The 18,997-nt window shown below is 44.2% G+C and overlaps 1 protein-coding gene across 1 annotated transcript; it reads right to left on the reverse strand.

Moving 5' to 3' along the window:
- Positions 1–5,072: 5,072 nt before the first annotated feature.
- Positions 5,073–13,447, reverse strand: EXD2 (exonuclease 3'-5' domain containing 2; the record flags this gene model as incomplete). Its single annotated transcript, XM_079537369.1, has 8 exons — positions 5,073–5,289; positions 6,458–6,814; positions 7,721–7,856; positions 8,048–8,154; positions 9,734–10,059; positions 10,751–10,877; positions 11,937–12,193; positions 13,109–13,447. The coding sequence occupies 8 exons, from the start codon at positions 13,445–13,447 to the stop codon at positions 5,073–5,075; spliced, it is 1,866 nt and encodes a 621-aa protein (XP_079393495.1).
- Between the last annotated feature and the right edge of the window lie 5,550 nt (positions 13,448–18,997).

The following is an 18,997-nucleotide window of genomic DNA, read 5'->3' on the forward strand; positions in this document are numbered from 1 at the left end:
AATCACCACACAAACTTTCCATATTTAGGTGAAGAAAGATAAAAGCCATATTTTGTATCATTTATAGCTGAAGCTGGAGTTCTCCTGTACCAGGAGAAATGGTTTCTTACTGTTAAAAGATGACATCATTATTTTACAGTAAAAGCCTCAGCCGTATTTTTTTTTCTTCAGTCTTCGTTTCTTCCACCATCTTGGAAATGGAACTCATCCAATAGCTTGCAAAGACCAGTAACAACAGAAAGATGGTTTGGCTCTGTCTCCTGGCTACCAGCACTACCGAGGTAGCATCACATTGGTGAAGTCAAACAGCACAGGGACAGCTAAGCGGGCAGTGAGAGCGCAGCAACAAGCTGGTGCAGAACTTCCTTCCCACATCACCTGCAGCTTACAGTGCCATTCACAGTGGAAGAGCAGCCTGCTTCGAATGCAGGGGATTATGTTTCATCCATACCTTTCTGGCTTCCCCCTCACTAAAGTTAACCATGCTGGCTCTCTTATGTTACCCACTCTACACACAAGAGCATATAACACAGCTGTCTTGCTGCTGGGTTGATACAACAGGACAAGCTGTGTCTCTGTGGAAAACTCCCAGAGGAAGAGGGATAAGTCTTCTTTGCACTTCTCTCAAAATGCCTCTGTTCCTCCAAAGCAATGTACCCAAGGATGGGGAAAAGCCTTTACATCATTTACATAAGGTAACGCAAATGTGAGAAAGTGCTTTAAATTATCCTTATTCCCCAAGAACCAAAGGATACTGGGGACCGGGGGAAGGACGTGACAGCCTGCAACAGACCAAGGGAATGAGAAAAGCAATTAGGGACAGGCCTGAGCTACTGAAGCATTGCCCCATGCAAAGATGCACCAGCCTGCTCATCTGTGAAGTTACCTTTTAGGACTGCTGTTGTTTTCCTGCTTGGAAAGCAGTCCTCCTGGAGGCCTGAAGGAAGGAAAAGGAGATCCAGGAGCAGCAGTGGAACCTGACCTGCTGGTTCATACCAGAGGTGCCACTGCATCAGCACACTGCATGCTGCTGAGGTCAGTGGTGGCTCTTTGTCCCCTGCTTGTGCAAAGTCCCATTCCCCAGAGGCATTTAGGCCCTGCACCAGAGCATTGAGGTACCTTCTCAAGGGATACCACATTGACTTTACAGAGGAGGAAAAAAAATAATAATAAATAAAATAAAATGAAATAAAACCTGTAATAGAGAGTGCAGAGTTCAGATCTTCTCCAGGGAATCAGAGTAATAGAAATGCAACAGGAAGACAGCTTCCATCCCCAGCATTAATAAGTAATGAACAGAGGAAACACAAAGAGCCCACAGGGATATGCTGCCTTAGCCTTGTCAGTCACGAAGGGTGACAGCTGAGACCTTTAAAAGCTGTCACAGGAAATCGAGGCCCTCCAAATGCCAAGCCTGTCAGCAGCATGATTAACATGTCACGTGTGGCCTGTTTGCAAGTGCAGTACTTACTGCAGCTCCAGGCTGTGGAAAACTCTGCTCACCTGGCACTTCCTGCCCTGTGGAATTATGCCAAAGTCACTGCTCAGCCAAGAAAAGGCAAACTGTAATGTTTGGGAAGACAGGAATCAGTTTGCATCCCATACAGGAAAGCAAACCAACACACCAAAGGATGCTGCTGTTCCTGCAGCTCCAGAGGAGCATTTTTGGAAACAGAACCCAGTGACATGCTCAGAAAAGTGCTGAGCAAGACAGACCTCACAGTCTCCCAGCAGCGTTACAAATATTTTAGTTATTTTGTTGTTATCCTTGGCAAAAATTCTGGGGTAAGCTCACTGAATTGTAAGAACAAGAGGAAGAAGGCTGTAGCCCGATGGCCCTTCCTTATCACACCCCTTCCCCACAGCACAACCCGCTGGTCAGCTTGGCAAAGCACAGCCTAGCCAGTTTGCATCTAAAACTGCTCCAAGAAGTCTTGGAATAAGGGCTCCTAGAAGATTCTTTGACACAGTTCTGGCATCCCAGCTTGGCCACTTTTGACAGCTAATTTTACAACAGCAGCAGATCTCATACGGCAGCAGAACCTGCACGGCTTCAAATGCTGCTGAACTGGAGAGGGTGACCAAGATCGGAGCACAATAACCTGATTCCACACAGAAGAACAGCCACCAGATCCCACCTACGTTATGTTTTCCTGAGGTAAATGTGTTCCCAAATTTAAAATAACACCTTAGCTCTTGCCTTGCCAGAATAAAACCTGACTTTCTTTCGAGCCTTCCTCAGGTCTCACACAGACCAGAAGGAATCTAACAGGTTCTCCAAGCACATCCATCTCACGAGGACAAACTGCTTGAAAGGGAAAGAATGGAGGCAACACCTATGGAGAACTCATAAACCAAGTAGGTGTGAGGACTGCAGCAGTGGAGGATCCTCCCCACTAATCTAGAGGTAGCAAGTGAGAGGTTAAAAGGAAACATCCCTCCATTTCTGGCAGCATACCTCAGGCAAACTTCAGATGATAGGTGTTACTGGAAGGAATGACAAAGATGGAGTAGGACATGCAGGAATAAGAGAAAAAGCAAGCATGCAAAAAAGGAAAAAAAAGAGCTTGACTAGTGGTTAAGTCTGGTAAAAGAGCAGATTTATACTGAATGTAACAATTAGCAAAAAAAAAATGCATACAGAAATTTAATCTGTAGACTGCCTTTGTCTTCCTCTGATCATTGTACATTCCATAGTCCAATCAACTCTACAAGGAGGAAACAGATGTTTCTCCCTGTTAGTCTGTAACCCAACAAAGCCCAGCAAGTGCCCATGGTAACCATATGCAAAATCTACTGAATAGTAAAAAGCACACATTCGATTAAAATGCAGAAAACGTTAAATCACAACCATCTACAAAAATACTGTATTTCTACGCAGTAAATATACCATTTCTCTCTTCTTTCAGGTTGACTTAAAATCACGCAAGTTAAGAATATCTTACAAACAGCAATGAGGAATCTTAATTTATATTTTACAGGAAAGCTTTCCTTGCAAACTCCTATTTCTGAGGTGATCTGAAAAGATAAAGGTCATTTGAGATAGCAGGTTACTCAAAGTCCGGGGACCATTAGTCCAATTCCTGTCTCAAAATGTTTTGGTTTTTTTCCCCCTCAGTAAATAAAAATGACAGCAGTCCTGTGGTCAGCCCTTAGGTTCCTGTCAGGAAGGATGGTTTTATCAGCAGTTCATGCATCAGAACAAAGGGAGAAAAATGAAACAGCAAAGAAGTGAGATGGATACTTGGTATTCCAGACTGTTGAAAGGGGTTTTCTGAGCCACACAATGAGCTCTCACTGCCTGAAGTCAGCAGAGATAGGAAATAACACTATCTGAACATACGCTCAAAATGGTTTGAAGAAATAAAGTTATACCCAGGCTGCTGCTGTAGACAGGAGGGTCTCACTGAGATTACAATCAGCAACGTGAACGAGCACAGGGATAGTACACATTTGGATAGATGACTTTTTGTTAAGACCTGCCAAAGGCAAAGGAAAGGCATAACATTTCCCTTATAATGAGAATGGCCTAATTTGCAGTTCTGCAATAAGAATTATTTACCATGAATCTTTGATTCCTTTCACCAGGTTGCTACTACAGCAGCTCCTCCAGGATGGCACAAACACACCATTTCTCCGTGGCTCCTCTTTATCTCAAACAGGCTCTGCTACAGGGTGGTTTTCACCCCTGGCCTGTGAAATTTCTTGAGTTGCCTGATAGTGGAGACTTTCCACCATAAACACAGCAAGTCCAGGATTCTGTCCAAAAGTTATTAAGAAATACACAACATAGTGTGAAGTACGGCAAGGGTCATGCTGAGACTTCTTTACAGAGCCTTATAGAAGTTGAGCACAGTCTCATTCGGAAGTACAATTCACCTCATGCAATTGAAATAATTAAAACTGACTTCAAAGAAAGGGGGATTTATTTTTATAAAGTCGTATTTTAACTAAGGTCTAACCTCAGGCAAAAATCACAAATATTTAAGAAAGTTAAGACAGTAACACATTTTTAATAACAACAATAGTAATTAGAACACACTGCCTTAAGTTTTCAAAGAATTTTACAAAAACCTTGATTAATCAATCCTCACAACACCCTTGTGAGATAGGTAAGTACTATTAGTCTCATTTTAGAGACAGGGAAACAGGCATGGAGAGTACGATCTGATCTTCACCACAAATCAAATCCAAGAAGAAAACACTTGATTTTCTAGTTTCCTGCCATGAATGACTTCTTAAAAAGCAAAAAAAGCTGGTCTTTAAATAAAGTTTATTTCTTATTCCTTTTAAGACACCTGGTTGAGTTTCACTCTAGTGTGAAACAGTACCTGCCAAGAGCTACTCACAGTAAGCAAGTGAAATTGGCGAAAAAACACTTCTTACAGACTCTGTGCTGTTGGAAGCTGTTTAAAAAAAAAAAAAAAAAAAAAAAAAAAGACTCAACATAGATGCTTCCACGCTGCCAGAATCAAACAGTATCACTTCTCCTCAGGCAACAAGATACTCACTGAGGCCTATTGCAGTGCTGCAAAGACTTTGCAGAATCTGAAACAAACAAAACAAAACAGTAAGATTTCTTTGCTATTTCCGAACAAGGAATCTCTCTCTAGTGGGGCATCTTCTCCAGGAAGAACTCACTTGAGTACAACTGCACTGAAAGCAAAGAAAGATTTATTATCAGGAGATGCTGGTGGTGCAGCCAAGGTGCACATCTATCTCTTGAAAACCTGGAAATGTTCACATATTGTGCTCTATGTTAAAAGAGAGGGTCTGGAGGCACCAGACATCCCAGGAATAGAAAATAACTCCCAGTAATCAATTAGAGCAGAAAAATTCCCTTGGCGTATAATTCCTGCACTGAACTATCCAGTGACAGTCTGGGATTAAAAATTCCTAACCACCCGATAAAATTCCAGTCAGCAGATTAACTCTTTGTAAAATGTCAACTCACTGCTGCCTGTTCACAAAGCCAGGCTCTGATGTTAGTGGAGAAACAGAAATGAAAATAGTCTTTCCACTTTCAGTTACATACATCTATTAGACACTATCATAAGTCCAGGAAGTTAGTTTCATGACAGCTCGACCTGAAGATCCTCCCCATACTTTCGGATCAGCTTCGTGTGGTTGTGGTCCACTGACCACTGCTCTGGGAGATGTTTGGGCTGCATGCTGTCCAAGAAATGCTGCCGCCAGCGTCTCTCCAACTGCATAAGGGAGCGCAGGCCTCCTTTAGCACAACACTGTACCACCTTCAGTCCATGTGGCATGTAGCTCTCATTGCAGATCCTGCCAGGACAAAAGCGGAGTTTATTTTCACACAAGTCCACTGTCAGACTCCATCTGACTCATCTAAAAGGAACAGCAAGATGCTTAAGATGCCTTCAGCTGCTTGGTTTAATTACAGCCACATGGTAAGCTAACCAGGAGGGGACCCAGGAGGGAGAATTAAACTTTGCTTCAGTGCCAGACTGCTTTCTGGAACACAGCTACAGTGGGAAGCCAGGTTCTTTGAAATGAGAAAGTGTTATTCTTTTATAGCAATACTAAATAAAGCTCTCAAGGCCCATTACATGCTCCTCAGGAGACAGACTGCAAATTTCCAAGGCAAGAACAATATGCTGCTCCAGAGCCTCAATCCTGCCCATTGGACTCCCTGCCTGGATATGTACTGAGATGTAACACTGGCACATTACAAACAACAGTGAGCTTAACAAGGAGAAAATATCTTCATGCAGTGAGAGACCAGATACTAGTTAAAAGATATTTGGGGAGGCTGAGAGAAAGATGAGTAAAGGAGACAAAGACAAATCATACCAGCAGTCTCCCACTCTGACACGTCCTTCAAAAGGAGCAGAAAATAGTGGAAGGGATGAGTGGTGAGTAAGAATAGATGGAGATTTCTGGAAAATAAATGGAAAGAGGGGGGAAAAAAAACACAAGGTCTACAGTGCACATACCACTACCACGGTGGGGACAAGGCAGTAAAATAAAAACACAGGAAGAAATCCAGGGTTTATCTGTCTGCTTAGAGACTCATGAAAAAGCACAGACAGTTATCTTCTTTCTCTCCTTGATTTCCAGTGAAGTTTATCAGAGTACTCTAAACCCAGACTCTTCAGGTTTACACAAGCAATAAAGTTGTGCTTTTAGAGGCTTTTTTTTCCCTGTGCAGAACAACTCCTAGTCTCAAATTCAGAAATCCCTTAACTTGACATTATTTTATGAAATGTACTTCATATGCCAAGGAGACCAGCAATGGGTCTCATCTTTTTTTCATTTAAAGGCTTAGCAGGAAAATGTCAGCATGCACGAACCTCAGCTCTGCAAATGCTGCTGGATTTTGATTTGTTTCATTCATATTTACCCAAGGCTTCTTGTGTAGATTTACTTTGCCTGAATTCACATGCTAACATAAATGACTAAAATGTTATATCTACAGGTGGGTTTATTATACCTGGTTTCTAGACCAGCTGCTTCCTGCAGCATCTCTGGGGTCACAGCTTCTACGTTAAAGAAGTCCTTGATGCCTTGTAGGAGTTCTGCCTTTCGAGGGTCTGGCAGGCTGTCTGCATTCAGCAGAGCTCGGGCCCCGGAGCGCACCTGCCTGCGCAGAGGGTCCTCCAGCAGACGCACTCCTTCCTCAGAGCCAATAGGAGCACCAAACTCCTCAGCCAGCTGCTGCTTGAGATGGTTGTCATAGTAATTGGAGATGGCATGGCAGGAGGTGCAGAGCAGGAGCACGTCATGGGAGTTGTGGTCCTTCATCTGAATGGGGAAGTGCCTTCGATACTCGTGAGGAACAATGTTCTTTCTGGAGAAGAAGCAGAGGGTTCACTAAATTTGCCTGGAACTGCTACTCCCCAGTTCCTTTTCTGGCCCATAAAAGCACAATACTGTAGTTGTACTAAAGTACAACTGATAATATTGGAAAACAAAGAACACGAGGGACAAGACTCACAAAGCACTAAGAGGATCCGCAACTCCTTACTTGTATTTCTCTACACAAGCTTTCTGTATATCTCCAGTTTTTCTTGTTGTGACCTCACAGACTTCAGGTCACATAAGTCTTTCGAAAAGTTAAGGATCAAGTACTAGCAGAAACAGTATATTTATTTTGTTCCCACACCATGGAAACAGCATGCATTTGCATACTGCTGCTCCCTGTAATTAAAATTGTAAGACTGTACAATCAGTGAATATACAGATGATAATAGTATATTTGAGAGCTTGGCTTATATAATTATAATACTAGAGCAGAAAAGGACACTCACCCTGGCCTGGGCTCATGTAGAAAACTCCAGTGGAGCAGATCTCCAAAAGAGATCTTTCCCCACTGGCAGTCAGCTCTTAAATGGGTCTAGGAGAGGTGGAGCCAGGCTCCACCCCTTCCTGCAGCACAGGTGAATTGCCTTCACCTGTGCTCCTGTGGCTGACTCATTGCTCACCTCAGGTGATCAATCAGAGGTTCAGGCCATGATTCAGCAGCCCCACACAAAGACATATACAAGCCAGCTCCTTCCTCACTAAGAGTGAAGATTGGCCTGTTCAGTGTCAAACTTACCCAGATGTAATTGATCATGGAGCATTCAAACAGCAGTGGACCATCCAAGATGTAAACAAGCACAGTGTTTCAGGCAACTAACTTCTTGATGCCAAACTAGATGCAGACTTCAGTCCCATTTTACGTGTTTTTCTCTTATCCCACCGAACAACTCACCGAATATAGGACTCCCGTTTGCCACATACAACACACAGGTTTTCTTTAACCATCAGATAATAATCAACTTCAGACTCAGGACGTCCTGAAGGCTCAAACCGCAGCTTCACAACAAATGGGTCTTTGCTAACTAGATCTGAAAGAGTAAAGGCAAAGAGAATATTCAAGACAAATTTGTATTTAAATCTATGACAATGATGTTAGAACAAGAGAAACATTCAGGACAGCATTTTTAATAAAAAGGGTACCGAAAATCATGCCCTGTGAATGAAAGACAGTACGAAAGTGCTGTATTTCAAACACCAGCTGGAAAAATGGTATGCTCACCTCCAATCCCCTTGTCCAGATACCATTGAGCTTTCTTGCGATCACAAGTGCACAAGGGCTGTCCATCTGGTGCATGCAGAAAGCAGTTGTCATACAGTGGAGATTTTCTGTAAATAAGGACAGCATTGCAGAAACTATGATAGCATACCCAGATTTATCTATAGTGATGCAACCCATGCTGCAGCCACCTGCAAATCAAGCATCAGCTACCTAAGACCATAACTTTAAAGTTTCAGTAAGACATTTGTTTAAAACTTAAGTGTGAAGAGCAATTACTTCATTCTTCCAAGAGCAGTGTTAAAAACAAACAAACAAAAATCCCACAACACTCTTGGAGCACAGGTAATTCACACAGTATTTGCTCAGTCCACTGTATATTCACTCAGTGAAGTTCTATCAACTGAAAAAAAAAAAATGCAATCTAGCTAAAGGATTTCTGCTGATGTCCTTGAGGATGAGCAGAAAAAAAAAGAAAGCAATAATGACACGGCAGGAATCTTTCCACCACACAGCAATGCTTCAGCTCTAACAACATCATAAGTGAGAGTACATTCAAACTAAACATGCTTACAGAAGGGAAGAGAAGAAAACGACTTTTGAAATCACATCCAATCTTATTACAGAACAACAGAACAGTGTGCTGGAGATACTATAATGAACAGTGAGTCTACAGATCTCTCATGAAATCAAGCATGGTTAAAAACAAATAAAACAAGCAAACATAGTGAGATCTCATTCTAGCTTGGAATGCAACTTTGTTTAAATTTCAATCTTCCCATGAGGTGCAATCTCTGTGCTTTCTATGACACAGGTTCCAAGTTCAAAAACAAAATCTGAAGAGACTTACTGTGTACAACACAATATTGTTAATGACTGATAATGAAATCAGTATTATAGATTACATTACAATGTCATCCAGTAAACTCGAAAAGGAGAAAACAAATACTGAATGTTTTTTCTTCCTAAATACAGGTAGTCACAGAAAATTTCACAGAAAATCACATCCGTGTGATTCATTTTATTACAGTGCATCTAAACAAAACCAAACATGCTGGTTCTCCATGTTTCCTACTGCACTGAGACCTCACAGAGACCTCTCCTACTTGTTTTATTTAAAAGAACGAAACTTGCAATAGCAAAAGACCATAGGAATTTGGGATTTGCCCTACAAAACAGCCTGCTGGTTGGGGAACCTAAATACAGCAAAAGCTATCCCTGCAAGGACAGAGTAGAACCGTCCCCTCCTTTCTCCATGGCCCACACAGAAATGCAACACTGTCACTGCTACAGATGGTCCTTCCTGCACTGCCTGGCACCTCACATCATCTTCCAGGTCTGCTCAGTCTCTTGACACCTCTGAACTGGAGCAGTTCATGAGGCAGACGATCACAAGATCTGCTCTACCCAGTTTTACACCTTTTCCCTGGTGTCTCAATATTATAAGGAAAGGTAAAAAACAAAGATATCCTCTCGATCTTTTCAAGACCTAATACAGATCTGAGTGCTCTTGCCAACTTTCAATAAAGAAAAGCTGGGAAAACAGAAATAGGAATTGTTTCTCATGACTGCTGAGACTTGTGTTTCCCTCTCTTGCTTGGATTATCCACTTTATTTAACAAGTAGAGCAAGGAGTATCAATCAGTTTTCAGCTGTGGTTCAAGGAGTAAAATTTACTTAGATATTTACCTTGCAGAATATCCCACACCCAGAGGCTTTCGCTTCTGCCTCCGAGGATCTCTCACTTGCTGACTGCCAGAGGAATGGACATTCACCAAAGATTTCCGATTCTTTCCTTTCTGAGGAGAACGTGCCTCTCCACTCTTGTCCTCTCCTGTGCTGCCACTTTTTCTTCCTTTGAATGGGATATCCACCAAGCCTTGGCATTTACTCAATACTTTTTCCCAAACGGAAACAGAGTTTTCACCTTTAGATGTAGCAGGGAGACAGGCAAATCCCAGCAAATGGAGGAACAGAGCCACCGAGACCTGGGCATCTCTAGCAGCATAGAGAACCTGCAGAAAAGCATAGACATTGACACACTGGCAAATAGCAAACACTTCCAAGCACCATCAGTCTTTAACACTAGATCCAGCAAAGCTGGATTTATTTCTCTTCAAAACTCACACAAAACTCTGGCAGTTAAGTCACACTTTTGTACCACTGCATATGCCACGTTTTAGGGTCAGTCAGGCCTGAAATGCTCACAGGCACTTCCACACACCACCTACTAACATTCAACGTGATTATTTGTCCTGTCACTCCCTCTACTGGTCACTGATATCGTAGACATCCGCAGCATGACTGAAGAATGTGAGCAATGAGGGAAACCACAATAGCATAAAGATGGTGAACATAGCTTTGGTTTTCAGCATTTCTCTGATATTGCTCTGACTGCTATGTATGGGAAGGGGAAAAAAGTGAGGATCTGGGTGCACAAATATTTCCAGGGATCTTGCCTTAAAAATCTTCAAGAATTAAAAGAAAGCAAGAGGCAAGAATCCACTGAGAATTACAGAAAATCACCTTCACAGAAAAGGAGGGAAACTCAGGCATAGAGTCCATAACTGACTTCACATCACAGATACACAGAAGCTACTGAGGCAGAACTCAAAGAAGGCACAAATCTCCATATTACATTGCCTTTCCTCTCATAAAAAGGGTTCCTTTTTCTCCAAAAACACTAAGTTAAAGTGGAAGACACACCTGATCTTGTGTCAGTTCTTCTGCCTCCCAGTTGCTGCAACGCATATGAGGAGACTTGTCAAGCGGGCAGTTCAGGACTTTTTCAGCTAAAGACTTAAGGCTAAGGCAGTTGTGAAGTAGATCCTTCCTTTAGTTTTAACAAAGAAAGTGAAACAAACATATTAAAAACAAAACTAAACACTCATGCAAATTCGGATGGCCTCATACAGCCTGATTCTGCCAGAACTGAGTGCACTTGATGCATGACTCCCACTCAAGCAGCATATAGCTAGCTGCCTGTCAGCTTTACAAGCCCTCCCCCTCCACAAAAATGTCCATCTTAGACTTGGCAATTATCTAGTGTCTGCAGTATGCAAAACAGGCAAGGCTGGGAGCTGATAACATTTAAGGCTGAGTATTCTGCTCTGAACTACCTGCTTATCAAATAGAGAGATCTGGCATTGAGTGATGGACTGTGTGTCCCAGGGATTCTAGAACAGAATCCAACCAATCCAAGCCTGGAGATATTTTTTGAGGAATACAAGAGCCAGGAATGGCTCAAGAGGAATCCTGGCTTCTAGGGACAAGTCCATCCTCCACAATACAAAGGCACCACTAGGTGAGCAAGGTCATGCTCCACACCACTAACATCACACACATAGCAAACATGAAGAATATTCAAAGTAAAACATTTTATTTTAGGATCGATGAGGAATGACATCACAACTGCAACCTATAAATGGAAGCAATGTCATTATAAAATCATATTAAAACTAGTTTTAGTCACTTTTCAAGAAATCCTGTCATTCAGCAGTTCCACTTATGTGCCACTAGCATATTTACCCATACCAGTAGGCAGCATACTCAACGTCTGCATACATGGTGATCACTTTGCCTGCATTATATCATGGTACTTGGCCTTCATACAGGCTGAAGCATGATACTCAGAAAAGCCTTTACAGGTATTACAGGAGAAGACTGACATGATTAATACTCATGAAGGTTTCCTTTCATTTCAGACCACAAAATACAGGCATGACATGTTCTTGGGATGCTGCTGTCAATGCTCATGCTCTCCAAGAGAGTGTACCACCTTGAGAACTCCATACCTACCTGGCATCATCCAGCACATAGAAACCATCTTTTAAATATTTAAACAATACAAATGATGCCCTCAAAACATCTGCCTTTGTCTTCAGACACTCACCGCTGCCTCATGGCTAAATACCGGAGATCCACACTCCCTTTGACTGGAAGACTATAATCCTGAAGTAACTTGCAGGCGTCTTCCCAGCATCCTACTCCTACTTTCAACACAGCATCATCTGCCATGATGTCCAGGAGGGTCTTTGGGATAGGCTGTCCGCTGGCAACAAGCCTGGGCAACCGAACAAGAATGCAAAGGCCACTGGAAGAAGCCATCTGTAGGAGGGATACGGGATTTGCTTTTCCCTCCACAGATACCTGAAAGACAAAAATCACAGGCTGAGTTTCAGCATTACTGGTAAAACTGCAGCTGGAACAAATTATAGAAGAGGCCACCAAAGACGGGAAATACTTGTCAGAATATGCAGTCAAGAGTTGTTACAAGCGTCTAATCTTTTTTTCCCTTGATCATTAAGTGATCTGTCCCACAGCTTATTATTACTGTTCCACAGCAGCTACTTCTTGCCACACTCCTACAGGAGAAATTTCCCTCCTCTAACCCTTACCCCCCAAGGGGGGGAGCTTAATCCTCCTCAGCATTCCTTAATCCTCCTCAGCACAAAGCCACCCACCATATAAGCGCTTATGGCAAACACATTGTTTAACTGTGGTTATACTAATGAATATGATGTGAATAAATTTCCAGCCAGAAACAATGGCAAAGTCGAGCTTTATAAATGACTCCAAGTCTGCGTTGAGAGTTCACGTAAGCAAATACGCAAGCGGAATCAGAGCCCTGCTCCCTGGGAAAGCCAGTGAGCTGTAGCTACTATCAGTAGATAAGAACATCTCCAATTCTGGTTTACTGTCTTTGAGAGATACTTTCCCCAGTACATAGCTGGATTTAAGATAGCATAAATCCAAACCACTTTTACAAAATCACATTTAGAGAAACATGATACAAAACACAGAGCGCTTTTGAGCCATACAACGATCACCACACGTTTAGAACCAGATTTATCACAACAACCCAGCCAGCAAATACAACTACGAATGAATTCCCTACCATCGGCAGACTTAAACGCGAGAATAATCACCGTTAGCGGGTACATCGCTGGTGCCACGAGGGATAATAAGTTTCAACGGTAGGCCAAGTTGTATCCATTCGGGCAAGGACTCGCCCCTCCCCAGAGGGGATTCGCAACCGAAAGGAGAGGCGCTCCGATCACTCACCCACTCGCAGTCCATTCCAAGCACCGGCCACTTCTCCAGCTCCTTCTTCAGCAAAGGCTCCACCCGGTCCCACTCCTGCCGCTCCGACACGATCACTATATCTGCGCCGAGGCTCCTTTCCACCCAGGAAAGGGTGGGGGACGCGAACAGGGGCAGCGCTTCTCTGCCCCCCGCCTCGCTTTCTTTCTCCTCCGGCCGCTCCCCCGCCGCCTCCTCCCGCAGGCGCCCGCAGCGCGCTCTGCCACTCCGGCGCTGGGCGGCCTTCCACAGAACCAGCCCCCCCGCGGCGATACCCAGCAAGGCCGCCAGAGCCACGGGCACGGCCGCCTGCCTGGGCATTTCGTAACCCTGCGCTTCACCCTCTCGGAGCGGCGCGATCGGGTTTTATCATGGCCTGCAAAGAGAAAGGAGAGGCGGGCGTTAGAGACGACGTAGCGACACGCGTTCCGAGCTCCGAGACACCCACGTCCGTAGCTGGACGAGGCGAGCTCCGGGCACGGGAAGCATCCTGCCGGCGGCGAAGCCCCGCGGCCGCCGCTCAGCTCGGCGCTCCCCCGAGTGCCCCCGCAGCGCCCCGATGTTCGGTCGCTCGGGGCTTCTCCCGGGACGCGTACCGCTACCCCTCGCTCCCAGCTGGGCCCCGCCGGCCCACCAGCCACCTGCGTTTCCGCGGAACCGGCTGCAGGAACCCCTCGCGGGGCGGCCGCGGCGCGCACCGGGACGCTTAGACGGGCGGACGCTTCCTCTTCCCCGCGGCTGCGGGCGGCCCGTGGGCGCCGCCATGTTGTACGGCAGCCGGTCTCGGGGGTGCCGCCGCCGCCGCCCGGGCCTGCGGGCGCGGGGGAGGCGGCCCGCGGCGGGCGGGAGGACTGCTGGGGAAGCGGCGGGCTGCGCCGCAGGGGAAGCGGAGCGAAGCGATAATGAGGAACAGGAAGCGGTGGGGAGAAGGGAGTAACAAAGGCGGGATGGGAAATAGAAACAGGAGTGTCGCCTGCTTAGCAGCGAGTGTGAAACAGGTGGAGGGAAACAAAGGGGGAAATCGCGTGGAGAGGGATAAGGGTTTAAGAGAGGGATCGTTTCTGTCAAAGCTCGGGAGAAGCACGTGTGTGGAACTGCGGAGACGTGACACTGTGCCCGGCACACAGAGAGCAGCTGCAGCCACTAGGGATTGTCACCATTGGGCCTCAGTGACAGCAAACAAGTTCCCAGCGCCGATCTCGTGGGAGCTCACAGATGCCAGTGTGCCTCACTCCTTCACATTTCTTCACAGTTCCCCTTGTTTCCAAATGTGCTGACAGACCCCAGCTATTTGCATCCGCACAAAGGAGACCCCAAGGCCACGGGAAATATTGCTTCCAATGGCTCTGACTCTGTGGCAAACTCCATTCTGTTTTACTCTTTGCCTGTTGCAGAGCTCTCTAGCAGCTGGCGTTTTGCAGAATGCTGCAGCACAGGGGCTGTCCCCAGGGGAAGCGCAGATGGAGCAGTGCTCAGTTTGGGGGAGATCAGTCACAGCCTAAGCTGCTGCTTGCTCTGGGAAGCAGACCCAAGCCCAAGCACAGTGAGGTGGTATCAGAGCTCACAGCTGATGGGATCACCTCAGGAAGTTTGTTTTCTGTCAAATTGCCTGGTTTGTGCACGCAAATCCTTTTAACTGAAAGTAACAGCTCCTGCATGCCGTCCTTCTGCAAAGCCCCACAATTGCTCTACAGGGGAAAAAAAAAAATTGTCTTCATTTTTACATTTATTCACCAGGGCCTAGAGAACAGTGCAATCTGCCAGGCTGCAGTGACTCCCACCTGGTTCATTCACCCCCACAAGAAAGACGGGCTTCTCTCTCACAACCATACATGAGCCGTGACTTCTCCACCCACCCCCTGCCAACCAGTGTAGCAGACACAGCTGGGAGCTGAAATGCGGGTCACAGGGCAGGATGCTGCTACTCTGAGGCTCATCACATGATTCAGTGTACAGACAGGAGGACAAGCTGGAGTAGCCTGCCTGTCCCGGAGAGTTCCCACAGTTACATGGGGACATTTGTTCTTTTGCCTTTTCTTCTCTCCCTCCCCCCTCTTTTCATTCTCCTGCCTTCTCCAGAGCATATACTGCTTTGTTTTACAGGGTCATCATCACCTAGCACAGACCTGGAGCACCACTAGGATATTAGCACAATTCCTGTTAAGCCTGACTGACCACTTCCTGCTCCCTTGCTGCAGCACCAGCATTCCTTAATGACAAGAGCACAGATTCAGGGAACTGAGCTGGGGCTGAAAAAAGTTAACATCTGGAGACACTACACACGTACTTCAGAGACCATGTAATCAAGAGCAAGGGACAGGAAGAAGACCCAGAACCCCTCTGTGAAGACTGCAGAACCCAGCTGCCCTGTTAGGGGGTGAAGGGTATCTTTAAAAACTCTGTCAGAGACTCAAGAACTTAGAAAATCCGAACAAATCTGCAAAGTTTATTAGAAGTGTGCTGTTACAAATAAACTGACATCCACCTAGAAATCTGAAATAGACCAGTCTTTCCTTTTACAAAGTGTTTGTTTTAGTTTCTAAGGTGATAGGAATTTTGTGTAAATTCATAAAGGAGGGGGAAATAAAATGCCCTAGCATTTATCACACAACAAAAGTCTTGCAGAGAAGATCCAATGTAATACCCAAGCTTTTGAACAATAATGGAATTGTATACTTAGCTGCATCTAAAACCTTTGTTCTCTATGGCATCACTGACATCAACAGAGTCCTGTAAACCACAAGTCTCTTTAACAGCTTGTCTTACTACCTACATACTTGATAAATTCAAGTATGAACATTAAAGTAAAAATAAATGAAAGTAACAGATGCACGAGTGTGCTCTGGCACAAAAAAGTCCCACCACTTTTTCTGGGAAAAAAAAAAAAAAGTTCCCAAAGCCTGATGGGGACACTGGAGAAGAAAAGAACCAAGTGAGTAAAAAGTAACCAAGCGGAAAAGTAACCAAGTGAGTAGACACCAACTACTGGCATAACCTTACTTACGGGAAATCTGTTGCAGCTGGTAACTGAGGCTTTTACATGCCAAACAGCTAAACTTACTTTTTCTTCTCTCTCTGGTATCTGATTTGAGATCTTTACAGAGACCGCAGCCAGAAGATTCATTTTTAGCCTGATTTCTTAAGGAAGTCTGTTGGCTCTTCTGCCTGTGGATCCCCTTTTTTTCTCCCTTTCCTTGCCAAAAAAGCACTAAGTGTGTCTAAGACTAAGCACTAAGCAGTCTAAGCCACTGCCCAATTCCATCTAAATTTGTACAAAGAGATAGAGCTTTCAAAGGTGACTACTGTGAAATGCAAAGCCAAGCTTGAGATAGACCATAATAAAATTGCCACTGATAAAATGGCAAGCATGTGCAGACGCTGCTTAATATACATCAGAGAATCCACACAGCAGTGCCACATCAGGACAAATCCATAGGAAAGCAGACTTTGCTTGTTATGCTGATCACAGAAAAAAAAAAAAAAAAAATATATATATATATATACACTTATAATCCCATTAGCTCATCCTTTAACAGAGGGAAGAGTACAGTAAATGATTCAGTGTTCAAAGGAAAATCAATGATAGTGGAATATCAAAGAAAAGAGGCTCCAGTCAAGACTTAAATTGCTGTTAGCAGACAATGAGCAGAGAGCTGCATGTAGTCCTCACTAGCTCATTAATAACACTCCATTTGGGCCCCATCCCAAGCTACATAAGAAAGCCAAACTCACATTTCAACTGTTAATGTCATTTATCTTCCTCGTGTGGATGCTAGTAACCCCATGACTATATATTCAAATAAGTAATTCTGAGCAGGATTTGTTTTAATAAGGCTGATCTCAGGGAAGTAGTAGGACCACTTCTTTTGTCAAAAGTCAGAATGACATCAGTTTGAAATCAACTGTCAAGCCACATCCATAAAGGCTCAGTTTCACAATGCAACAAGGTGGATGAAAGGTTTAGCTCCTGGTTGAAAAAACAATTCTGCTTCCCTCTTCTGCCCATAGCCTTCCTTCTGCTGCCACACTTCTACAAACATGGGTGCCAGTTTGATTCAAGGAATTTAGTGAACAGAAAGCTAGTAGGAAAAATAGAGTTTTCTTGTGGTTTAACTCCTTGGACTGCTCACCATAGAGCCAGATCTCAGTGAAACTATATCCTCAGCCAAAGGATGAATCAACTGCAACTCAGTCAGTGCAGGAATCTGCCAGAGTTTGCATGTTTTGCAAAGAATCTGATCTGCTTTCAGAGGTGTGAGCTGCCAGATTGATCCCATGAGGATGAGCTGTATTAACATGAATCATCATCAACATATTTCTTCATTAATTGCCTACTCTTTCACTGTAGGAATAGAGAGGAATTTCACATATCCATTTCTTGAAGAGCTGATCAACTTACCTAAATGGTTGAGTTCCAGAAGATAAAGTAAGTTGGCCTCAGCTAATGGTTGCTGAGAAAGTGACATTCCCTACATATCCCAGAACTCTGCTCCCAGCTACACATTCCTGATTGGCCTGTGCTGATTTTGGCACTCATCAGGACACCTTCTGTGAGCCAAATGAACTCTGAAAAGTGATAGACAAACAGGTCCAAAGAGTAGCAGCACCAGTACAAAGAAAGTGACAGAGCACAAAGCCAAGAAAAGTAAATCCTCCTTACAGAAGCTACAAGTCATTAAATAGGCTCGGCTGCATGTTAAAGCTACATCTTAAGCTGAACAGCCCCAAGGGGTGATTGGGAGAATGGTGCTTGTTCTTCCCACCTTTCAGCTCTGTGAAATGAATGAATAAGCAAAAGACAAAAAACCCAGAAGCTATCTAGTTTCTGCTAGAGGGAATAAACTCTATTTATTTATTTATTTGTTATGGCTAAAATATAATATCATCTTCTTTGCTCACTCTCCTTTTCCTTCTATCTCCCCATACGTCCCACCATCAAATAAATAAATAAATAAATAAATGACCCCAAGCCTGTTTTCAATATATAAAAGCCTTTACCCCTCCCCATCTCCCTCTCTACCTGTCTCTCTGGTGCATTTGTAGACTGATTCCACAGACATCAAACTACCAGCATTGGATTCTCCATTTCCACTGTGGATTAACCAAAGCCATTCAGAGGCTCAGCAGAGCTCAGAAAAAAAAAAATGTACTTGAGCCTCACTGTGTTTGACCTGACACAATTAAGTATGCTTCACTTTAAATCTCATTTTACCTATTTAGCCTTCCTTCCAAGTGTTCATAGACAGATTCTCCTCACGCTGCGTCACAGAGCTGTATTCTGCTTTCATCCTCCCACGTTTTTTTTTCCCAGAGTTATCGCATCTGAAATACAAGTACCACCTCTATGCAGATGATTTACAGATCTGCTCCTTTCCCCTCAAATCATAATCATTTTCTCTCTCTGGGGATGACTAGCAGGATGCTATAGCTCAAAGCTAGAACCTGGTTCTTTCTCTTCCCTGGATGTCCTCTTCTTTGTGTTATCTGTGGATAACACCACCAGCCTACCAACCATTTCAAGCTTCTATGTCAACTTTTAGCTCTGGTTGTATAGATTCTAGCATCCAGGCTGTGCCTAAATTTAGACTTGTGGTACATGGCACCTGTAAGACAAGGCCCTTTGATCCATCCACACAACTAAGACTTTTGTTTAGGTCTTTTTCTTCCATAACTGAATTGCTCCAAACACCTTTCCCTCCAGCGTTAACCAGCTCAGCTCATAACACAACAGCCTTTAACAGCTGTAAATGCCACGATTTGACAATACAGTAAAGCTGACTATAGCCTTCCCATTAACGATCAAATACACCACAGCCATCAAATGGAAACCACTAATTCAATTTTAACTCATTCTGCCAATTTAAATTTCAT

The sequence above is a fragment of the Tetrao urogallus genome (assembly GCF_951394365.1).
Source record: "Tetrao urogallus genome assembly, chromosome: 6".
Lineage (NCBI taxonomy): Eukaryota > Metazoa > Chordata > Aves > Galliformes > Phasianidae > Tetrao > Tetrao urogallus.